This window comes from Bubalus kerabau, chromosome 4 (assembly GCF_029407905.1).
Source record: "Bubalus kerabau isolate K-KA32 ecotype Philippines breed swamp buffalo chromosome 4, PCC_UOA_SB_1v2, whole genome shotgun sequence".
Classification (NCBI taxonomy): Eukaryota; Metazoa; Chordata; class Mammalia; order Artiodactyla; family Bovidae; genus Bubalus; species Bubalus kerabau.
Window position 1 is genome coordinate 106,600,842 of NC_073627.1, and position 26,335 is coordinate 106,627,176.

Genomic DNA, 26,335 nt, shown 5'->3' on the forward strand with positions numbered 1-26,335 from the left:
GTGCCATGACACCTGTTTTAACATTTCCTCCCATCCTCCTCTTGCCAGATGCTAGAAAATTTGTGCAGTATAGGTGCTTAGACTACTAGAACTCTAGAGTTTTGGGTAGGTGCCGTGTTATTAGAGGAGATTTGCTTATTTTCATGTACCTTTTTCATTCACTGTAGAACCATACGAAGAATGTCTATGAGCATAGTTTTTAACAACTTGCTGGTTAAGATGCAAGCCATTTTTTTCCAGACACTGAGCCAGACTGTGCCATATAAGTTCTGTTTTTCTGACTATTCTTTAGTGTTCAAGCTCTCATCTATAGCAAGCCTGATGCAACTAACTGTGTAGGAATGGCCTCTACTGCGGCCAGAATTCCTCAAGGGAAATGGTCAATTGGGCTATTCCTTAACAGCCTATAATAAATGGAATAAATCATTAATTCAGTTGATGTGAAACTAATTAAATTTGAGGACTTAGGAACAGCACAGACCTAGTACTTCTACTCAGTTCCTGGTTAGCAAGGTTTCCTGCTCCAGTTCTTAGAATAGTTGCCTTGATTCTCTCTTACCTTTGACCTCTGTCTAGATAGAAATACTTTCATTTAAATTCATTAGAAATAATTTTCTGCCACAGAAAGGTTTACTCCATTGTGCAAACCTACTTTTCAGGATAAGCCAATAAAAAGAGGTCATGATTTGAAATTGAAGCCACTACTAAGAAAAATAAATGGTTAGCACTTGAGATATTTTCTTTCCTAATAGTCGACATAAAACCATCTTTCTTACACTACAAGAATATCTACATTAATGGAGAATTTATATTTGAGTATATATTTAGTTTTATAACCTTAAGTGAAAAAATATTTTACATAAACATGTTTTAGTGTTTTATTTTTCCTATGCATTGTAAAATGTTTCAGTTTTCAAGGTATAGAGATATTTCAGAATTTTTCAAAAGATAATGATGGTAACATGTTAAATTTTATTTGATGACTGTAGTATGGTACAAACTACCAATATTCAGATTTGGTCAAAATACTTTTTCTCCTTTTACTTACTATATTCTTTTATTTGGTCAATAAAGTCCATGTGTATAACATTATATATGTATATATATTTTAGTTATTTAAATATAAGTATAAACTTACATTTAAAAGGCATCTCCTGCTGATAATATTAGATAAGAATTTTTCAAAAGATTATGTAACATTTTTTTTGGGACATCACTGCATATGACTTCAGCTAAGTTACTACTTGAATACATGTTTTACATTTCATTAAATTAATGCTAAGGATCTATTTATTGTTAACATTTTGGGAGAACATGGACATTAAGGTAGAAGAGTTGACTGCTGTCATATCTCAACTCATTATGCTTTGATCTTCTTCTAAATACATCTGCCTGTCAGTTTTCATTCCAATCCCAAAGAAAGACAATGCCAAAGAATGTTCAAACTACCGCACAATTACACTCATCTCACATGCTAGTAAAGTAATGCTCAAAATTCTCCAGGCCAGGCTTCAGCAATACGTGAACTGTGAACGTCCAGATATTCAAGCTGGTTTTAGGAAAGGCAGAGGAACCAGAGATCAAATTGCCAACATCCGCTGGATCATGGAAAAAGCAAGAGAGTTCCAGAAAAACATCTATTTCTGCTATTGACTATGCCAAAGCCTTTGACTGTGTGGATCACAATAAACTGTGGAAAATTCTGGAAGAGATGGGAATACCAGACCACCTGACCTGCCTCTTGAGAAACTTATATGCAGGTCAGGAAGCAACAGTTAGAACTGAACATGGAACAGACTGGTTCCAAATAGGAAAAGGAGTACGTCAAGGCTGTATATTGTCACCCTGCTTATTTAACTTCTATGCAGAGTACGTCATGAGAACGCTGGGCTGGATGAAGCATAAGCTGGAATCAAGGTTGCAGGGAGAACTATCAATAACCTCAGATATGCAGATGACACCACCCTTATGGCAGAAAGTGAAGAGGAACTAAAAAGCCTCTTGATGAAAGTGAAAGAGGAGAGTGAAAAAGTTGGCTTAAAGCTCAACATTTAGAAAACGAAGATCATGGCATCCAGTCCCATCACTTCATGGGAAATAGATGGGGAAACAGAGGAAACAGTGTCAAACTTTATTTTTTTGGGCTCCAAAATCACTACAGATGGTGATGGCAGCCATGAAATTAAAAGACGCTTACTCTTTGGAAGGAAAGTTATGACCAACCTAGATAGCATATTCAAAAGCAGAGACATTACTTTGCCAACAAAGGTCCATTTAGTCAAAGCTATGGTTTTTCCAGTAGTCATGTATGGATGTGAGAGTTGGACTGTAAAGAAAGCTGAGCGCCGAAGAATTGATGCTTTTGAACTGTGGTGTTGGAGAAGACTCTTGAGAGTGCCTTGGACTGCAAGGAGATCCAACCAGTCCATTCTGAAGGAGATCGGTCCTGGGTGTTCTTTGGAAGGAATGATGCTAAAGCTGAAACTCCAGTACTTTGGCCACCTCATGTGAAGAGTTGACTCATTGGAAAAGACTGTGATGCTGGGAGGGATTGGAGGCAGGAGGAGAAGGAAACGACAGAGGATGAGATGGCTGGATGGCATCACCGACTCGATGGACGTGAGTCTGAGTGAACTCCGTGAGTTGGTGATAGATAGGGAGGCCTGGCGTGCTGCAATTCATGGGGTCGCAAAGAGTCGGACTTGACTGAGCGACTGAACTAAACTGAGGGTCTCCTTATGTGTCTTTAAACGCTAAATTGTTTTTCATACAACAATATATTTTTTAAAATTTTGAACCTGAAAACATTTTGCACTTGAAGATCAAAAATTTGTGGTTATAGTTAGTGATATTTTTATACTCATCACAACATAGTTTATCTTATATGAAACTATACAGTAATTAGCAATTTGCTGTAAGAAGCTTTATTTACTCATTCCTCCATAAAATAACATTTGTATTCTTATAATTAGATTGTTATTTATGGAATTGTTTTTTCTTCTTGATAAGGAAACTGAATAAGATTACATTAATCATTTTTGAGACTGTGCTATGAAAGCTAATTTTCTACTTTTCTGTACATACATTTAGTAATTATATATGTTAAATGACTCTTGCTAAAATTAGATCCCACCAAAGGCACAAGGTAAATGTATCAAAACTAGTATTGTTCGTATCTCTGTCTCTTTTGATTAATGTAAAACACTGTAATTTCTTTCAGTTGTTTGGAGGAAAATTTGAATGTCCATCTATGGCTATTTAAGTAAAAGTTTGAGCTGTCTTATGTAATATATAGAAAGTTAAGAATTCATTCAAGAATTTTAATGCTTTTATTTCTTTATCCTTGGATTTCCACATTTGTGGATATGGTATGTGAGAATGCTTTTTCTAGGAAGATGAATACATTTTGTTATTGTTTAGTCATTAAGTCATGTCCAACTCTTCTGCGGCTCTGTGGACTGTGTAGCCCACCAGGCTTCTCTATCCATGGGGTTTCTCGAGCAAGAACCCAGAGAAAGTGCTTCACAAGATAGTGCTTCATAAAATGACTTTGTTTTCTTATTTTTTACTGGCGTGGTACCAATGGCTATTTCTTTTAAAGTTTTTATTAATTTATTTTTATGAATAAGTTGTACATTCTTAAGTTGCACAATTCAAAAGATAAGAGAAAGTGCTTCATGCAGTGTCTCTCTCACTCGTTTCTCAGTTATTCTCCTAGGAGGCACAGTTACCGAGTTCTTTGAGTATCACTCTAGAGATACCTTCTGAATGTATAAGCAGAATGTCTCTCTCTTTCCCTCTCATTAAATTTTTTTACAAGTGGTAACAAAAATAAAACATCTTGCTTTTTTTTTCCCACTTCAGTATGTGTCAGAGATTTTTTTTTTTTTTATCAGTACTTGAAGGGCTTCTTTATATTTAAGGGAAAATGGCTATATTAGAAGGAGCTGTACTGCCCATGCTGCTGCTGCTGCTGCTGCTAAGTCGCTTCAGTTGTGTCCGACTCTGTGCGACCCCATAGACAGCAGCCCACCAGGCTCTGCCGTCCCTGGGATTCTCCAGGCCAGAACACTGGAGTGGGTTGCCATTTCCTTCTCCATTGCGTGAAAGTGAAAAGTGAAAGTGAAGTCGCTCAGTTGCAACCCACTCGTAGCGACCCCATGGACTGCAGCCCACCAGGCTCCTCCATCCATGGGATTTTCTAGGCAAGAGTACTGGAGTGGCTTACCATTGCCTTCTCCAGTACTGCCCATACTTCTTACCAAAGGGTAAAAAATGTTAAAATAATGTTGGATTACTTGTTATATCTATATAGAGATAGAAAAGTAACATAGTCACATGAGATGACAATGTGTTTAATTGTCATATATATAGATATGCTTGGAAGAAATGTTTTGTTAGAAATGTGATGTTATACTTAAATCACTGTTATTTTACATTTTGCATATTATAGAAATAATAAATTTCTATTTTAAATAATTTTCTTATAGCCTCAATGATTTAAAAATGAAAAGCAAAACTACTTTTTCCACTTATTTTGGCAAAAGTATGTAAGTCCATTATAATCTTCATATTTTCTCTTTTCCTATGTCCCATTTTCCCTAGGCCAACCTGAGGTCTCAAATAAAACTCCTCTGAAAGAGTACCATGAATCTTCTGCTTTCTGCACTAAATCCTGAATTGACTGAAGGTTCTGGGAACTTATTTTCAAAGCACCTAATTAAATGGGACTTTGAGTGACTTGTAGTCTCCATTGCTTTATCTATATTCCATTCAGCTGTCAGTCAGTTTCACACTGCTCCAGTCTTGAAGGTGATAACATCTAGAGGCAGTAGTTTTATGGTTCAGGTTGTAAGACATTCCACCCCCTAGAAATCTTGATAAAGTAGAAGGTTAAGACACACAAAATGATGGGGCCTTCAGCCACTCCTTAGCATAGCTGATGGAGTCCTCCTAAATTTCTAAAGCAAAATAGAATGTGTTATTTTAATTTTTAGCTATTTCACACTCAAACAGCATTTCAGAACCCCGGGTATGTTGCAACATGCCAGAAATGGTAGATTTTATTTCAGCCAGAATCTAGATTAGGAGTGTTTAATGATGTTTGTAAATTCTGATTATAAATATGGAAGTTAACTATGTTCCAGGTGACCTGTTGCATAACTTTCACTTGCTCCTTATATTTCTAAATCAAATTGTAAGCTAATTTACTAGTTTGAAACTAATATAGATTTTGATGGAAAAAATCACTGATGTTTCATTTGTGGAAACTGTGTGATCCAGATAAAATATAAAATGTATTGCTAGCAAATGTAAATATACTGTCATCTGTGAGTTACATATGAGTCAGCTTTAGACCCACAAAATTTTAATACTGCCTGTTCCGCTGATCCATGTCTTTTAATTTAATGAGGCTAAAGATCACATGATGCCTGTGACCAAATGTCAGTTCTCAAATGAGAGAGAATTTTTCCGTATTCCCGTGTTTATGAGTTCAAACTCCAAAAGCATGTGATTTGGTTAACACTTTCTCAGCAAGCACAACTGCAGTTGTATTTATTGGCCATGGAATTATTTGGTTTCTTTTAAAATCTAGATTTTAAAAAAATTGGTGCCCCAAAATTTCATGGGTTAGGGATTTTGTAAACTAACTCTAGAATGTTAAAGTAATTTAACTCATTTATTTTAACTTTACCCACTATAAGTTTTAGTAACTTTTCTCATCACCTTGTGAGAAAGGAAGATGTGATTTATTAATTGTGCTTTCAAAATTGTAGGAAAGAGGCGGTTAGACAGGAGAAGGAAATATAAAATTAGAAAGGGGGTAAAGAGGTCAGAGTTTGTAGATATGACTGTATACTTGATAAAAAATCAGAGAGAATCAAATGAAAATCTGTAACAAATAATAGGAGAATTTAATAATGTGACTTAGTACAAAATTTATATATAAAGAAATCCATAGCTTTTCTAGATACAAATGACAGTAGTTAGAAAATAAGCAAAGAGATTGTTTATAATAAACTCAAAATATACCAGGCAGTAAGCTAATAATATATGTGCAAGATCCAGCTGTTGAATAAAACTTTTTAAAGTTCCTACAGGAGACAAAAGGAAGCTTGAGTAATTGAAGAAGTTTCACTATCAAATATTTTGAATCTCCATAAATTAACTTAAAAAATTTTAATATGATCTCAATCAAGATACCAGTAGGTTTTTTCTATTCTAAGAAAGGCTGTTTACATAAATAAACCTACCTACAAGAATAGTGAAGAAAGTTGTGTAAAAAGAAAACTAATGATGAATGACATGGGATACAAATGGCCATACCAGTTATTCAAATGTACATAAAATTAATACTTAAAACAATTATTTATGCACATGAATAGACTAATATAGGCCAGTAATAGACTAAAAATCATAAATAGGCCAAATGCATTTAGGAATATAAAAATGGCATTGCCTGTGGGTAGAAAAATGATGAACTATTGATAAATGATGTTTGAGACAACTGGGTAACTTTTTAAGAGAAAGTTAGATTGGTTCCATACATTACTCCAAATATAAAAATTAATTTCACTTGGAAGGAAAAATATTTTTATTATCATTCTCTTATAATGGGGAAACTATATAAAATTTAGATCCTACAAAAAAATACATTGGTGTGATCAGCTCCATAAAAGTAAAAACATTCCATATGAAAGAAACCACAACAAAAAAAGGCAACAGTGAAACAACAACCTCACATCAAGTTTTGAAACATTATATTCAAAGCATGAATTCATTTAATATACAGACCACTCTTAGAAATCCTTCAGAAAAAAAAAAAAGACCAAAAATGAAGACAGCATTTGAAGAAGCAATCTACTGAAAAAGAAATGAAAAATAAACTACAAAGAGATACTATTTTTTCTCTCTCACACAGGCAAAACTAAAAAGTTAGTAAACCTTGGCAAAGGCATAAGGAAATAGGCAGTCCCATGTTCTTAAGAAACTATATTGGTATAGGATTGGTGAGCAATAAGAAATTTTAATCAAGATTAAAAATACACATATCTATTGACTCAGAGAAGGCTATGGCAACCCACTCCAGTACTCTTGCCTGGAGAACCCCATGGACGGAGAAGCCTGGTGGACTGCAGTCCATGTGGTCGCTAAGAGTCAGACACGACTGAGCAACTTCACTTTCACTTTTCACTTCCATGCATTGGAGAAGGAAATGGCAACCCACTCCAGTGTTCTTGTCTGGAGAATCCCAGGGACGGGGGAGCCTGGTGGGCTGCCGTCTATGGGGTCACACAGAGTCAGACACAACTGAAGTGATGCAGCAGCAGCAGCAGCATTGACTCAGAGTACTTATAAGAATTTAATCCACTGGTGATACTCTTACATATGTGAAATGCTGCATAAACAACTATATTCATTCAAGTTATTTGTATTAGAAAAAGATTGGAAGAAGCCTAATTGTCCATCACCAGAAAAATAAATATATATTTTTCTGTTTGTCCATTCAGTGGGATTTTATACAGTCATTAAAAAGAGTGAGGCAGTGTGTATGTGTATATATGTGTATAAATAGATATGGAAAGATCCCCAAATATATCGTTAAATGAAAAAACAAGTAGTGTGTATATGTGTGCATGTGTGTGTACATTGAATAGAAACATACTTTTTCTATGAAAGAAAGAAAGTGAAAGTGTTAGTCACTCAGTCATGCCCGAGTCTTCATGACCTCATGAACTGTAGTCAGGCTTCTCTGTCCATGGGATTTCCCAGACAAGAATGTTGGAGTGGGTTGCCATTTCCTTCTCCAGGGAATTTTCCCTACCCAGGGATAAACCCAGATCTCCTGCATTGCAGGCCAATTCTTTACCGCCTGAGCCACCAGGGAAGCCCCGTATATTCCTATATGCTTATATAAGTACAAAGATATCTCTAGAAGAATGCATGAAGAAAAAAGGGTGGGAGGCATATGAATATATTTTTAGTTAAAAAGTGATTTATTATTTAAAAAAAATTCAGGCAAGCTCTTAATGATTATAAAGTGTATCTACCCAAATGCATGTAACTACAACCTTTTCTTTCACTTTATGCCCAATAAAAGATTGTCTACGAGGTATCATAGTTCAAATTAAACCTTGATCCTTGGTTTTAGAAAACGTCCTCTTTTATTAGACTGTAGAAAGCTTAGAGAATGAAAACTTGCATAAAATTTAGTAAAGATGTGTAGAACCATTCTTACTATTAAATATTTTGGAGTGAAGGTGAACATTTAGTATTTTTATTCATGTACTCAGAGTCTGGATTGTTCTCTTTAATCACTAACTCTCTCAGTCATTTATTGAGCAATCACTATTGACCAGGCACTGTGCTTCTATGGATGTAAAGGTTTACAGTATGGGTAATAGAGCTAATTTCATCACTGAAAGAAAGGTACCTAATACTCCAAGGCAAAAAATGGAAATCCACAAAGAGCCCCAAACTTCTTTCAAGTGGTTAGTTTTCATTTTCTTTCTTATCACATTATTTTTTAAATTACAAATGTTAATATGTTATAAATTGATTAATTTTAGATTCACCAAAATTATGATTATCTTCTGATTATGTTACTAATATAAATTGCAAAATATCTAAAAGTTGGGTAAGATTGGCTAGCAAGAGAATGAAGAGAGGCAAAAATTCAAATAATACTTAAGAAACACACGTTACATAGAGTTAGCCAGGGCCATTGTAGGAATACCTTTTATCGCTTTATTTATTCTCCCTGAAGTATTAATTGCAGTCTAACCCTGGCAAAGAAAAAGATTTGATCTTGTTTAGTACAAGTTTCAAGTTTCAGTCACTCAGTCCTGTCTGACTCTTTGCAACCCCATGGACTGCAACACTCCAGGTTTCCCTGTCCTTCATCAACTCCCGGAGCCTGCTCAAACTCATGTCCATCAAGTCGGTGATGCCATCCAACCATCTCATCCTCTATCATCCCCTTCTCCTCCTGCCTTCAATCTTCCCCAGAATCAGGGCCTTTTCTAATGAGTCAGCTCTTCGCGTCAGGTGGCCGAAGTATTAGAGTTTCAGCTTCAGCATCAGTCCTTCCAATGAATATTCAGGACTGATTTCCTTTAGGATTGACTGATTTGATTTCCTTGCAGTCCAAGAGACTGTCAAGAGTCTTCTCCAACAGCACATTTCAAAAGCATGAATTCTTTGGTGCTCACCTTTCTTTATGGTTCAACTCTCACATCCATACATGATGACTACTGGAAAACCCATAGTTTTGACTAGATGGACCTTTGTTGGCAAAGTAATGTCTCTGCTTTTGAATATGCTGTCTAGGTTGATCATAGCTTTTCTTCCAAGAAGCAAGCATCTTTTAATTTCATGGCTGCAGTCATGTTTCCATTGTTTCCCCATCTATTGGCCCTGAAGTGATGGGACCGGATGCCATGATCTTAGTTTTCTGAATGTTGAGTTTTAAGACAACTTTTTTCACTCTTCTCTTTCACTTTTATCAAGAAGTATGTTTAGTACAGTGTTCCTCAAACTTGAATGTACATTATATTTGGAGTATTGATTAAATGCATTTCCGGGCCCCACCCTCAAGCCTTTTGATTGAGTATGGAGAAGGACCTAAGATTTGCATTTCTTTTAAGTATCTGGTGATTCTGATAATGCTGATCTAGAATTACACTTTGAGAAAACCTCTGTTTTAATGATTAAATGAACTAAATATAAACTGAAAATGTTCATAGTACTCAAAATAGTCTGCAAAAGGCAGATTTGAAATCTTAAATTTGAAAATATAAATTTGGCCTTAAATCCATAGCCTAGCAGATTCCTGAAGGGTGATTGTAATCCCTAGAGCTTATACAGTTTATATCTTAAAATTAATTTTATATTCATGCACCAGTAACGCCAGTCTCAAAGAGTCCTGGTGAGGGTGGAAGGATGTGGGATTTACAGAATACTCAATGGAGAAGGCAATGGCACCCCACTCCAGTACTCTTGCCTGGAGAATCCCATGGATGGAGGAGCCTGGTAGGCTGCAGTCCATGGGGTCGCTAAGAGTCGGACACGACTGAGCGACTTCACTTTCACTTTTCTCTTTCATGCATCGGAGAAGGAAATGGCAACCCACTCCAGTGTTCTTGCCTGGAGAATCCCAAGGACAGGGGAGCCTGGTGCGCTGCCCTCTGTGGGGTCACACACAGTCAGCCACGACTGAAGCGACTTAGCAGCAGCATAAAAGAAGCCCAAAATGACAGTGGTTTCAGTTTACTTAGTTAAGCCAAATGTTCTCAGAACACATTGAGTTCATGCAAGTATCTTTTGTAGATTTTTTTTTTTTCTTATCAATATTTCAAAATAGCTTGAGGGAATACAAAATTGCCAAAACTTCAGGTTGAAAGCAAAACAATAAAAAAAAATTTTAGATGTCATAAAATTATAACTGAGTAAAAAAATTTTCATACAGTTAAACATTTGCAAGATCTAAGACTTCTTTTCTCTAAATGCTTAATGTATAAGATTAAGATACTAGCTACTTCTGGTTCAAGAGATGAAAAGCAAAACTGGTTTCTGGGCACTTTAAATTTTTTTAAGAGTTAACAACCAGTCCTGAATTTTTCATTGAAACTTTTCTTTAATATTGCTATGGAGTAATATATTCACATGTTGATTTCTGTATCGGTTGAATGTACAACTTACAGAGTAGTATCATATTCACAACTTTAGCTTCAGTAAGCTGTTTCTGTCTGCATTGCAGGGATTCATGGGCCCAAGAAACACTTGTAGATCCTTAGAAGGGATCCAGTTACTAGACGGGACTAACTGGTCACGCAGAGCATTCATGTTTGGGGGCCACAATCTACAGTGAAAATACCATTACATTGTAGCCTTTTACTACTCATACACATACATACATGCATACATTCATGAGTACACACTTGCATGCACACACATATGACTATTATATATATAATATACATTCATATACGGAGGACTGAAGCCAAAGTTATGCATACTGTGTGCCAGGATATTTGAGTATTTTTCTACTGTATTTGATTTCTTTAATGTTTAAAAAATGTTGGTCAGGGTAGTTGATTTCATAACCTACTAATGGGTTACACCTTACTTTCTGAAAAATGCTGCTTTGGAAAAACTGGAGAAGAGATCAAAGCATCAGCAACACATATGAGCAGCCAGGATGCAGTTTTCATTATTTTTTTAAAATTTTATCTATTTTTAATTGGAGGATGATTACTTTACAATATTGTGTTGGTTTCTGCCATACATCAACATGAATCAGCCACAGGTATACATATGTCCCCTCCCTCTTAAACTCCCACCCACCTCCCATCCCATCTCACCCCTCTAGGTTGTCACAGAGCACTGAATTTGAGCTCCATTCTTTTTATTTTTTTTTTCATTATTGTTGTTTTGCATTTCTAACACATGTTCAGATGATTCTAACCAGCATCTAGGACCACACTTGGAAAACACCTGTGTTGTAATTATATAGACTAAATCCAGAGTGAAAGGGTTTTTTCCTTTGTGCTCCTGGTTTGAAATACTTACTGTGAAAGTCCCCCGCCATCCAATACACACTAACACACCAGGAGGTGGTCATTTCTAACAGGTAGAGGGCAGTTGTCACATGGCTCATGTCAGCGATCACGGGTACTTTTTCTAAACAAGCCACCAAGTAGCAATATTTGTGTCTTGCTGTGCTGTGCTTAGTCGCTCAATCACGTACAACTCTTTGCGACCCCATGGACAGTAGCCCACCAGTCTCCTCTGTCCATGGGGATTCTCCAGGCAAGAATACTGGTGTGGATTGCCATGCCCTCCTCCAGGGGATCTTCCCAACCCAGGGATCGAGCCCAAGTGTACAATCCCACATTGCAGGCAGATTATTTACCTTCTGAGCCACAAGGGAAGCCCAAGAATACTGGAGTGAGTACCCTATCCCTTTCTCCAGGGCTCTTCCTGACCTAGGAATCAAACCAGGGTACCATGCATTGCAGGTGGATTCTTTACCAGCTGAGCTACCAGGGAAACCCATTTGTATCTTACTTGATCTCAAATTCAAACAAAATGTAAAGTCAAGAGTTCAGGAGAAAAATCATCCCAAAGGAAATTTCCAGTCTTAAGTGTATTCTCTTCATTGGGTTTCTCTAACGAATTTACTTTCCTTTTACAAGGAAACAAAAATGATGTTTCTCTAAAAAATGTTAACTTGTGAGGTTAACAAAATAACCCATATTAATAAGAAAATTAATCATTCATAACTATTTTATGATAAGTAAAATTAACTATCATTCAGAACTTTTTGTTGCTTTGTAACTTGATCACTTTGAAATCATTTTCAAGCAATGCTTATTAATCATATTTAAGCCCTTTCTATTAGAAAATGAATCTTGTTAATAGCAAATCATTTAACAAATTTTAATCTTACAAGCCACTCCTCAGAAGATATTTTGTTAAAAACAGTGATATTTCCACTTGATTAATGTTCATGTTGTATTTGTATAAAATGGAAATTATGTTGAATGTAGAGTGATAAATCTTGGATTCCAGTCTCCAGGTGTATAAATACCTATATAATCCCAGAGACATTCAATTTTCTGATCTGTGAAAAGGAGATAATATTGCTTGCCTTTGCTCTTTCACAAAGTTGTGAAGATCAAATGAGATTTAATCTAAAAAGGCTTTATAAATCATAAAACATTATGGTATTATTTTCTATTTTTAAATTGCTTTCTTAGTTCTAGAAAGGAAATAATTTCTACCAATGAGACCAATTTTAATTATAGTGGTAGTTGAATATATCAATCTTGACCTTTAGTCTTTAAAAAAGATTAAAAGCCATTTCAGAGTCACTAGAATATGCCTTGACCTATAGACAATGAATAAATTGATATAATTATTCTTTTTCCTTCTGTTAATGGCATGTAATTGAATGGTCGATATTTACATTAAGACAAAGTTCTAACTGTCCACATATATGATATTCTATTTGGGCCATGGAATAGATGCCTATAATATGTATATAAATCACATGTACAGGGGAGCCTCTTTTTGGCCCTGAGCAATTCCTGCAAAAAGATTCAGCATCTCTCAGTTTGAGGTCAACCTTCCTGTTCCTTTTCACTGAAGGTGATTGAACATTCCCCAACATTGATGCATCCTGATGTTTGAAATAAGATTAGCTCTAAAACAACTGTTTCCAGAATTACTTAAATAACTCTCTCTCTTAGAAGTAATGGTGATGACAAAATTAATGTCAACAATAAATAAAAGACTCAATACCTCTCCAAGTTTCTCTGCATTTGAACCTGAGATTTACCTTTATGACAGCATCAACTGCCCCTAAATGAAGCCTGTGCTCCAGCCAGTTTTGACTCCTTGTACCTAAGGTATGTGTGAGTGGCATCAATTTTACTGACGATGTTGTGGAGGAAAGAGCTGAGGGTAAAGGGTCACACACTGCAGAGTCCCTCAGAGCCCCTCTGCACCACCTGTCCTCCCCAGTCTGCCCATCATCTGCCAATGAACGTTCCCTTCCATCTGCCCAGGTCCCAGTCTCCTCAAATCTCTCAACCCTCCAGCAGAGCACTTAAAGCCTGATGATAGCTCTGCAAAATAAGATGCCATCCTGTGACAAGGATTCTCCTGCATGAAAAGGCAACAGGGAACCATAAATACCAATTATAAATAATGATGGGGAATTATAAATAATAGGCAAAACGCTTTTTTCTTGTTACATTTTTCTCTTTAAAAATATTTGCTGCTTTAGTAAAAGTACAATATTGATCTCTTCTTTGAGCTCTGGAAAAGAGAATACAAACACTGTTATCTACCAGACCTCAGACAGCATTTGACCCCTCTCCTGTGCTCTCTCATCCTCTTTTCTTAAGGGCTTGGTGTGACTTTTCTAAGTCCGTATCATGACACTGATTCTTGGGTGAATATCTTACTAGCCTCAAGTTACCCTGGGTGCTTGGAGACTCTCCACCTGTCCTTTGATTCTAACAAGGCAACGTTAGCATTTCAGTGATTGGAAAAGAGTCTGCAGCCTGATATTTAGGTCACATTCTTAGTATGGAGAAACTTTTGCCCAAATGAGGGAAGCCCTGGTATTCTGTCTTTTGAGAATTCAGTGTTTGGTTGTGGGAACCGAGTCATACCTGTATTTACTTTAATTCTCCAGTTCCTAACTGGTGACACAAGCCCAGTTTTGTCATAGCAACTGGTGTTACCTTCCTCTCTTTCTTCACCCAAATTAGGCTTCACTCAGAGCAAAACTCATGGGTGTCCCTGCTGATGAAGTCTGGGTTTCCCTGAATAGTCTTCACTGTAAAATATTCTCAGCAAATGCTCAAACCAGATCTTTAGAATTATGCTGCGTAGTGCTTTGTCGTGCAGCACACTGCAAAGCAGTCTTCTATCTTCCTGCTCTTGTGTGGTCAGGAAGAAACCTGGCCTATGCATGTAGGAAGCTCTCCACGTTTCCTGAATTCTGACTCTTCAGACTTTGCCAGGCATTCTGTTGGGGTAGCATCTGAGGTTGGTCATCCCACACTTGTAACTCCTATAGCTGGAAAACTTTTCATTGATCTCTGTCATTTTTCTGACCGAAAGGGTGGTCAGTCTTCTAATATTTCAATGATGTTTCTAAACACAGTGTGAAATCCTCTTTTCCAGTTTCTGAAAATGTTTCTGCAGTAGCACTGGAGCAAGGGTTTCTCTCTCTGATAACCACCCTCAGAGTAGATTCCCATTCTCATAGGAATCCTGTTTTACCTGGTCAATCTGGAGGGTTTTAACTCGCCCCAAGTATTAATATATTACTAAGTATCTTTTTTTATCTTCCAGAAAAGACTTATTTTTCTAAGAATTTGTATGCCCATTGTGGCTGAAATGTATATCAGTTTCTTACCTGCTCTTTCACACAGGGAGTTTTAAGTCTCACCCACTCCATTAATCACACTTATAAGCCTGGCTTTCCAGGCCGAACATCTCATCTCAAATAGAGCATCCCACCATTTGATCTAAGAGTAGTTGCCATAGCTTCTTACCTGATTATGAGGCAGTAGTACAGGATCACCATGGACCAGTCTAAACCCCAAAGCAACACATATCCTAGCATTAGATAATCGTGGAGAGAACGTGTGCACTATTAGACGCTCAGTCCTAGGATGGTTAAGAGACACAACTGGGCTATAACATACCTTAGTTCAGAGAACTTATTTTTACAAAAAAAGGAAAGAAAACAAGCTAAGCTTTAGTCCAAAGCTTAATTAGTTTAGGGAAGAAATGGAAAATGTTTGTTTACTGCACTCAATTTTTAATTGTCAAAAACAACAAATCCTTTAGTCATAAAGAAATGGAAATTGCTGTTAACAAGTAAATCTGAATGTGGATCTCTCCCACATTATTGCTCTGCTCTTACATTTTTGGTGATTTTTACCTTTCACCTAAACCTCTAAAATCACAGGAAACAGATTATTTTATTTTTAAATAGACTAAAATCTAATTTCAAATTTTCCACATTCAAACTTTAAAAAAAAGTAGGCATTTTAGCAAATTAGAGTTTTGAGCAAATTCTTCCTAGAGGAGATTTACAGTCACTTGAGGATGGGACTCTTCAGCTATCTCTTGATACATGTTTTCTCTCTGAAAGTAGGAATACTTATTGATACCCTTTTAAGAGATGTAATACTGAGATTCTTTAGTTTTACAATTTAACATTTAGTAAATTTAGTAGAATTTATATTACTCTTTTTGGCTTGTACAGTATCATTTTCATCAGTTTATTTTCAAGTATAATGATGAAATATATTAACATTCCATCTGGCAAAAAGAGTATTTCAGAAGCCAGTTTACTTAAGTGTGTGACCTAAAAAAATTTAACAAAATAATAAATTGTGTTCTATCACCTTATGAATTATTTTAATACATATTTAAGAGTATTTTTCTATAATTTCTAATCTAACATCCTTCTCTGTATTACATTTTATTAACTCTGAGAAAGAAGAACCAGTAACTTGGGGAAATAACATAAAATTAAAGCTACCAATTCCTAAGGAAACTAAATTTAATGTTGGCATAATTGAGACTGAACATTCTATCTATAAAGTATTCTACCATAAAGCAATTGGACACTTGGTGGGGAAAACAAGACTTTGCTCTGCTATGGATTTTGCCATCCCCTTTTTTTTTTTTTTTTTTTTTTTTTTTGGGGGGGGGATAGGAGTAGGCAGTATGCTAACATTTCAAGGCATCGTTAATTTCCATAGCTAGTGTAAAATATAACTTATCTATGTTTTAAAGCATGAAATATTTTTCTTAACTGCTTATATGAATATTGATTTGATCAGGTAGCAAAAATAAAAATAATGATTTCTTTCTTATATAGTGTGATTTTTAAATTTAACTTTCACTAATATTGTTAATAAAATCCAGTAATCAAATACAGGGTGTTTGGACCCTGATCTTACAGTAAATGCTGTAGTGCTAGGAGCTCAGAGATAGTTATCTTTAAATATGAAGGGATCAACAGCACATCTCATTTATTATTGGCACCTCCTGCAATTTTAATTAAGGTGTTATGATCACTCATCATACGCTGAGATTACACAGAATAAAATTGTTTCTGTGGTTGTCCCTTTTCTTTGTTGGCTCTGAATTATTTTCTCTTCTACATTCCATTTCTGCTATCATTTCTAATATCTCTGCCTCACCACCACATCTTAAAATATGATATAGGATCCATGCTTACGTCTAAATGTGTCTATACTAATGATGCTCCACTTCCAAGTTTTAATACAGGGTTTAGAGAGAAATGGTTAGATTTAGTAACTTTTGAACCTTTATAGGGTGTCTGCACATTTGCATTAAAATATTAATGTATGTAAAATACAAAATCTGTACTATTTTCCTTTTGTGACAGAATAGGGTAAATATTAAATACTTTTTAGGTGGGAGACTAGAGAGAGAGGTTACTATCTAACATCTTGAACTATGAAAGTCAAGAATGTTTTAACTAGCACAATCCACTGGGGTTCCTGTTCCTCAGGTCTCCGTTCTGATTATAATTGTGGGATATTCAAAAAGGTTTACTTTTATGATTGAGCTTATTATTAGTGTGCCTGTTTTTATGTTATTCTCTGGGATTGGGGGGAGGAAAGGGGAAATACACATTTAGTGAGAGCTATTCATTAGCCACCATTGAAGGAGAAATTGAACTTTAAAGAATCGATCAAAAATTCTCTGGTGAGCCTTTTATTACTATCTTGTCTTGAGCCCTTTTTTTAATGACATCTATTATCAGATTGAAATGGCGATTGAGACGCTGCAAAAGTCTGACGGTCTGTCCACTCACAGAAGCTCTCTTCTCAACAGCCATGTAAGTTGCCTCTTCTTCATGTAAACTAATCTCTTGCTTGTTCTGCATGTGTTGCTTGCTTCTAAATGCTTGTTTTATTTATTTACTTATTTATTTTGCTTCTTAACCTTCCTTTCTCAGCTGCTTATGATCTCTATATCACTTAATGGCATTTTTGTACAGTGGACTAGCTAAAAATAGAGCCCACAATATACTACTTCATTAGGATTTTGTACTGTTTTGGTACAGATATAAACATCCAAGTTAATAACAAGCTGCCATGACTGATAAAAAGTGGCTGATGATTTAAATTTTGCTAGTGTGGTATTTGTTTATAATGTTATGAAGCAAATGTTTGTAATCTGCATCTTCATGTCTGAGATGATGAAATGGTTGTCTCTATTTGTATGTCCAGTAATATCCTTTAAGTGGAAAAGCGTTAATGCCAAACCCAGTGATAAACTGTTTAAAATGATGTATTTAACAGTGGGCAGGAAACAGCTCTCCAGAGGAGCTCAGATCCTAAGACTTAAATAAAAATAAGTCTGGGCCAAGAGAAGAAGTGAGGCTCTAAATAAGCCATAAACTGCTAATAATTGAGATAAAACAGTATTATTGTTGTTACTATTTCTTAAAGCTTTTAACCATTACCCAGATGCAGTATCACTATAACACTGGTGAGGATAAGCAAGTGATAACCATTTGTGAAACTATAAACATTCTCATTAAATGTTCAAATTTTGGGGAATCAATGAAAATGGATCGCAAATTATTTTGTTATCATGATTTCTGAATATATGAGGAAGAGTAAATAGACCTAGACTTAAATCTGTCTAGACAGTTCTTTTGCTAAATTATTATCAGTAACAGTATAATAAGAATTAGAGTTTTCCCTCCCAACCGACAATGAATTCTTAGAGATAAGTTATTTTTAATTCTTCCCCATATTTTGTGATGGAACAGTCCAAAATTGGATCACACAAATGAAATAAAATATCATTTTTTTCAATAAACCTTAGCTTATAGAAAATGTTTTCATTATGCTTTTAAAATATGTGGATTTTCAAACATTTAAATTTTATATTCCAACATAACACAAAATACTTCGTTATGTTCTTACATATTTGTTTTTAGATGAATTAGTTTGTTTTTTTTTTGTTTTCCCAAAGGGAGGTATCATGGCAAATAAAAACAGGTTAATGCACTTGGAGAATGACTACAATTTTGGTGAAAATTATAGATTATAAATTCTAAAGTAATATATATTTTGGCCCTTCTTTTGAAAGTTTAAGGAATATGATTTTCCCCTTTCTGAACATTTGTATGCAGTATATCACTCTTTTATATCAATATGTTTCATAGGTATATTCCTGCTGTGTTGGCATGAATCTGTGGTTGTGTGTAAGGCTGATTTACTATATACTATTAGAATGTTTGTTTCGGGGAGGGGGTGAGGACCACCTGGTGTATTGTTATGAAAATGGCAAGTGTCGAAAGTGTTGTTTATTTTGGTCAAAAATGTGCAGAGGTATAAAATAAAATTCCTTAAGTTTCCAGTTACTTTTTTGAACTTTCAGACATCTTAGAATTTGTGCTTTGATATTCAATTCACATGTCATTTTCATTTGAGATATATATTTTAATAAAATATGTGATGTGCTTAATTTAACTTGAATTAATCAAATTAATTAGTCTTTTATGAATAATAATGTGGATATAAGAAAATTTTTTCTTGTATGTTTTGATTTGATTTTTAAACTTTTCAGATATTTTAAAATTGTTATTCTCTTACAAAATTCATGAAGCACTAATGTTAACGAATGTGTGTATTAAGCTGCATAAACAGTAGAGACATGTTTTTTACTCTATGGCTTTATATTTTTTATCACATAGCATGGCAACTCTCCCATACTGTTTACAACTGACAGAGGCCTTTCATTGTATAGAAAGATGGGCATAAATGTTGCTAATGCAGTGATAATCTTTCTCTAAATATCCTGATTCATTGTTACTACACCTCTGAGGTACAGTTACTTTTACTTGAAAACAACACATTTATAATCAAGTCTTTGGAAATAAAAATGATTCTTTAGATGGATATAAGTAGTGAAGAAGGAGTCAGTGTTTCTGGTGACGGTCAGGTTTTGTTTTTATCTGAACAGAAAAAAAAAAGGTCCTCCTGTCTTTCTGTCCTTGGAAAGTTAGTGATGCTCCTAATTTTTGTTAGATTTATCCAAGGAATAAGCTACTACATGCATTCCAGTTAATAATCACCTGGTGAGGGTATTTTAAATTCTGTTAAACTAATTGGTGATCTTCAGTTGTATAAAAAACATGTGTGAAGTGTTTTCTTTTTAATTTAAATATGGCTAACAATTTCAACGTTAATAAACTGGAAGTTACCTTTATCCCTTCCTATATATGACAAAGAAATATTTGAGGTTTGTGGGATTCTTTGAAGTGGACATGAATTCAACTTTATGATGGTAGTTCCCTGACATCAGTTTCTACAAAGGACCGATTTCATCAGGCAAAACTTAGGAGAAATTATCAATAAGTTGTGTTCCATACTTACTAGTCATGATTATTGAGCTGAAAGTCATTGTCATTCTATTTTGCAACATGGAATAGAATAGATTTTCTATTTTCTCGTTATATATTTGATTATTTGCAATAATTCAGGAGTCTGTTATTAGAGTCAAATAAATAACCCCTGTCAGTATAATCCATCTTGATTGCTTCATTTTTCACCTCTCTTTGTACACATTTGAAGATGGAGTGAGGTATTAAACTTTATATCCTTGTTCAGCATATTCTTAAGAATATTTTGTACTGCTGCTCTATTTTTATCATCATCATGCTGTTATCATGCAGGTCAAAATACATTTACAACTTGCCTTTTTCATATCCAACCTCACCAGTGACTGAGTACAGTTACATTGAATGCCATGTTCTATTAACATTATTAACATAATGGCACTTATTTCAGTAATAGCATCATACAGGCAGATGGTAAATATTTATTGACAAGTGAAAATTCTAAGACAGTAAAGATTGATATGTTTTGTCCCCTGATAACATCCCTGGTGCCTAGAACAGTGCCCGATACATAGTAGAGTCTCACTAAATATTTGCTAAATGATTAAACATAGAAAACAAATAATGGATGGGAAAAGACCTTATCTTACCTTCAGTATTATAAGTATCTTTGCCAATCGTGTGTGCATTTATTTGGGGACTCATACGTGCATCCTTTGTTATGAAGTGTGCTTCGGTTAGGTGTATGTGTGAGCCTTATTGATAGACAGGGTCTTTTCCCTGTATACCATTTGAATGAAAGAATGGCTGGTCTGTCATTTCCTCATGTGGAGCCTTTAGTTTATTTAAATATTTCTAAGTTTTTTGGCATGTGAAAATGTTATGGGTAAATGATGGGTGGTCTTCCTAAATGGAATTAGAATATCTTAATTCTCTTCATTGCAGATTTAAGTTTATTTTATATTCCTTCTCAGTTATAATTAATATAAATTGGTATTTAATGGTTATACGTATCCAATTTGGGATACTCTGGATTATAAATTTAAATGCAGAAATGTTCTTAAGTTAATTGTCCCTAAATTTCATGTAACATTCTTCAGCTTGTACATTTAAAAAATTCCCTTTAAAATATATAAATAGCTTTAGGCATTTATTTTCACATATACCTTTCACAATTGAGCAAATAACGGTTTCATCAGTTTTGCATTTTAGCTATTGAAATATATTCAGCTCAAAGCAAAATGTTGTTTTATGCTCACTTTCCCTTGACTTGGCTGTGTTGTAAATATAAGTTATGATGAAAATAAGACCTGTCAAAATGCATATCATCAGTGAACTGAACTTAAAATGAATCCTAATGGATAATAATCCATCTGGGAAAAAATGCCAAATGTTACATTTAGATGTTAATTGGTGAATGCAATATGTATTTTTTTTTAATTTGTCAATCAGTATTTCCCTTTGGGAAAAATAGGAACTGTTCATCTTCCTTAATCTACTCTGATTAATACAGATTAAATGCAAAGGTTGAAAGATGCAATTATCTTGGTTTCGACCCTTACATGAATTTGTTAGTTCATTAGTAGAATACTCAGGTTTTAAAGATAAAAGTTAAAAGTTCCTGTGGTATTTCATAGGCTTTCAAAATCATAAATATAAACAAATATTTTTAAGACATTTTATGAAGGAGTAAAAGAAATAGCAATGGTTTATTTCTAAATTAGTAAATGTTAAGGATATTGAATTACTGTCCAAATATATTTTATTAAAGACAAACCCAAGGAAACAATGTATCTTATAACAGGCATTAACTTCCCTGGGGTAACACACGGAGTAAATGCCTTCAGGTTACATTTAACTGCCCAGTTTCCCTTATAATAAAAATTAGTCCTTTCTTTTTTTTTTTTTTTTTTTTAAATTTTATTTTATTTTTAAACTTTACATAACTGTATTAGTTTTGCCAAATCCTTTCTTAAAACTGTTTTAGACGCAAAGATCTGACTTAAAGTTTCATCACTGTGTCAAAACTCAAAGGTTAAATGCTGGCATGTAGAATGTAGATTATACTCCTCAGCTAAATTTCAAAATCGTGTATGATAACTCCTAAACCAATTTCTGCTTACACAGTGAGTTTCTAGGAGCACTGCCCTTGTATGTACAGCTGTTGGCAGGCTTCCTTGCTGGAGCTGTCATGGCCACAGCAGAGCCACCTCTCATCCTTCAGGGCTTTTACCTCCACTTGACCTCCCTGTGCTCTTCCCACGAGATCTCCAGGCTTCTGGCAAGGAATAAGAGTTCCTCTTCCTGCAAACAGGGCACAGGGAACAAAGCCCAGCTTTGCTGCTATAAAACTTTATATATATCCACTAGAATATCCACCCTTGTGGAATTTTTCAAACCACTAATGATTTTGTGTACATAATATGTGTATAATTATGTATACACATATGGATGTGTGTGTACATACACAGACATACAAATACATATTACAAATAAACTCAGATTTTTAAAAACTGGACTAGAAATGAAAAATAATCATAAGAATGTAGAACTATATAATAAAAACAATGTTTGCAAAACAGCCAGTACAAATTGAGTGACTTGCTTAAGCCACTTTAGAGAACCACATGGCCAATCCAATAAAAACTTAGTTTTCTCCAGGTTACTCACTGGGGGCTTAAGTAATATTATTTAGGCTTATGAGTATTTTAAGTCAACCTGTGCTGTAATTATCTTACTATTTCTGTGGAAGCTTTTCTTTGATTAAGAATGGCCTGATTAACATTTTTATATGTGCAAACATATCTTTGGACTAAAAGTATTTTATGTTAAACTTTAATTTTGGCACAAGTTTTCACTTTTACAAAAGGCAATTTATGTTAGTACCATTCAAATATTTTATTATGGATTTGTTTTCAAATTATTTTATAGATTTTAAAAATTTATTTAAAAGACAATTCTCTTGATCATGAGATAGTAATAAACTCTCATTTTTAGATATTTATCTTTACTTTTAAGTAACTAAATATTGCAAGGAGACTAGTAAGCTATTAAGGCAGGTTTTTGAAATTTTAATTTGTATCTGATTAAATAAATTATTTTCATTTACTTTATATCTTATTAAAAGTATTTTACATCAGATCTGTTGTTGTTATTTGTATACTTTTGGTTATAAAGTTCACATTTAAAAATTGATTATTTTTCCATTTCTGAAAAAGTCCTTTAAACCAACACTTCCTATACAGATATATGTTCTGTTCATTAGCAAAGGGATAAATATTTGATTTTTTATTGATTTTTATTTTTTGATAAATAATTGTGTCATTCTGGCTTTGACAATATGTATTATTATGTGAGGACACACACATATATACATACAAACATATCTTTGACATTTTTAACTTTGACATTTTACTGGCATTGTATGTTTCATGCTTGTGGATGGGGGTACTTCATTAGTTCAGTTGCAAAATATTACTGTTTTTCAAAAAATACTTATGGTTTTTAATACATTTGCCCTTTTGTAGTATTTTCTTTATATTTCTTGATCTCAAGGAATTTAAGTCCTTGTAGAATATTCCTTTATATATATTTTGTATTTTGATACTCTTTATTTACTTTATATCCTTTATATATTTAGAATACCAGTGGAAGGCTCTATCTAGTGCATGTACACAAAACAAGAGTCATTACTTTTGTGCAATATGGTTCACTAGAGCTGTCCTAACAGTATTAAGTGTGGAGACAATGCTTTCCAATCCCAGTTATCTTACTGAAGCACGTGGATAAAATATGTGAAACAGGTTTAATTTGCCATGTTTTATGTGTTGTCTCCATCAGTTGTGCTCATAATCAATGAAGTCTTAAAAATTTAAAAAGGAGTGCTAAAGAGAGGTACTGACCCACTGTTGTAGGCAGAATACTAGGCTGAGCTTTAATAACTGAATATCCCAATCAGTTTACCTCTTCTCTTTACCCTAAATAAATATGTATATGTGAACTTTTTCTATGTGTCATGTAGAATATTCAGGAATCATGTGTGAATGCCTCCAGAAAAGTTGTTTACTGACAGTAAGGTTACAAATGATTCATATCAAAAAAAATTCTTAATTTTTTGACCATTATAAAAACAAATGCTTATTTTGTATAATCTTTAAAAAAATGTTTAGGGGATTATTGTATATGTTCAGAGGCAATAGGTATATTTAAATGTATTGATATGCACATGTGCTTCATAGAGAACTTAAAGGCTTCCTGACCAGAACATTAATTTTTATTTTTTTTTAAAGTACTCTGCTCTGTCCTTTAGGCTTAGTGGCCGTATTTTCTAAGCCAACATCGATTTGGGTTTAATGACATAAGTTTTAGTTACATATAAATATCATGTATGACTATTTGAAATTGAAATGGTTCTGGAATATTGTCTTGGTTAAAGGAAAAAAATTTTAAACATTTTAATGGTCTTTTTTATTAAGATTCTGAAAGTGTAGGTTTGAAGTTTGATCACAAATCTTTATGTAAGCAAAATGGAGAGATGCTTTAGTTTATTTGACTGTCCATATTATCACTTTTAGTATGTGATTGTGAATTACCGGAGGACGGGGGGGAGGTCACATTCGTTTTTGCATCTGGTAGGCACCTAGCACATTGCCTAGCTAATAGTCGATGCTAATAAAGGGATTCTTTTACTTCCATAACTTATGTTTAACTTGAATTGCATGTAGAATATCAGCTTTTTATCACACTTCATACATATGGCATGGAAATTTGGTTTAGACAAGTAATATGTGATATATATGCTACTTTTGTAGCAATAATAACTGATATGTGAGTCATTAGGGAAATGTGTTGGAAACTATATCAGGCCCTGAGACAATTCATGTATGGCCTTAAGAAAGTTATTTATACCTATTTCAATTCTCTTTTTGTAAATAAGGGCTCCCCAGGTGGCACAGTGATAAAGAATCCGCCTGCCAATGCAGGAGATGCAAGAGACCTGGGTTTGACAGTCCATGGGGTCGTGAAAGAGTCAGACATGACTGAGCACGCATACACGTTTGTAAATAAATAATGAACAAATTGATGATTTAATTTTACTAACATTGAAACTCGGTAATGCCTAGATTTGATTTTTCTAAAAATTTCTTGCACATACTGTACTTTCAAGATGATTTTTTAAAAATACACACAGGACAACATAAAACTTTATTTTCTTAATTTATTTTTTAATTGGAGGAGAATTGTTTTACCATGTTGTATTGGCTTATGCCGTACAACAACTCAAATCAGCCATAATTATGCAGACATCCCCTTCCTCTTGAGCCTCCCTCCCCTCCCTGAATCCCATCCCTCTAGGTTATCAAAGGGTGCTAGGCTGGGCTCTCTGTGTTCTATAGCAACTTCTCACCAGCTGTATTACACGTGGTAGTGTATATGTGTAGATGCTGTGTTCTCCGTTCCTTTCACTCTTTCCTCCCCTCACTGTGTCCACAGGACCATTCTCGACATCTACGTCTCCATTCTTTCCCTGCAAATAGGCTCATCAATACCATTTTTCTGGATTCCATATGTCTGTGGTTATAGACAGTATCTGCTTTCTTCTTTCTGGCTTCACTCTGTGTAACAGGCACTAGGTACATCCACCTCATTAGAACTGACTCAAATTAGTTCATTTTTATGGCTGAGTAATACTACTCATATATATATAATAATACTACTATATATATATATGAAAACTTCTTTATCCATTCATCTATAGATGGACATCTAGGTTGCTTCCGTGTCCTAGCTATTGTAAATAGTGCTGCAATGAACACTGGGGCACATGTGTCTTTTATTTTTTATTTTTATTATTTTTTTTAGAATTGTGGCTTTCTCAGGGTATATGCCCAGTAGTGGGATTCCTGGGTCATATGGTAGATTTATTCCTAGTTTTTTAAGGAATCTCCATACTGTTCTCCATAATGGCTGTATCTGTTTACATTCCCAGCATTGATATAAGAGGGTTCCCTTTTCTCCACATCCTCTCCAGCATTTATTGTTTGTAGATTTTTTTTATTATGGCCATTCTGACAGATGTGAGGTGATAACCTCATTGTAGTTTTGATTTGCATTTTTCTAATCATTCGTGATGTTGAGCATCTTTTCATGTGTTGTTGGCCACCCATAAAACTTTAAAATATGCACTACAGACTGACAAAACATTGCTTTACCAACTACCATTGTAGTGTGTCTTCCAAAATTATGAAAAAAAACATAGAGAAACTCAAATGATTGTAAAAAGTGATCCCTTTTTTTAACACATAATTTTTTAAAATCAGTGCCTAGCGAGTTTCTTTCTGGGGAAGAAAAGACTGAAAATTTTCCTTACTGCTTGTAGAATTTATCCCAGTAGATAATGCTGTTATTGTATTA

At 34.5% G+C, this 26,335-nt stretch overlaps 1 protein-coding gene across 4 annotated transcripts in view; it reads left to right on the plus strand.

Annotated features, from left to right (window-relative positions):
* RFX3 (regulatory factor X3) overlaps positions 1–26,335 on the plus strand; it is a 346,378-nt gene that overhangs the window by 237,872 nt on the left and 82,171 nt on the right. For 3 of the 4 annotated variants that reach the window (XM_055578191.1, XM_055578190.1, XM_055578192.1), the window contains one exon: positions 17,330–17,404. The exons of the other annotated variant lie outside the window; for it this stretch is intronic. In XM_055578191.1, the coding sequence (XP_055434166.1) occupies positions 17,330–17,404 (75 nt within the window). The remainder of the gene's footprint in view (positions 1–17,329; positions 17,405–26,335) is intronic. 4 annotated transcript variants of the gene reach the window in all.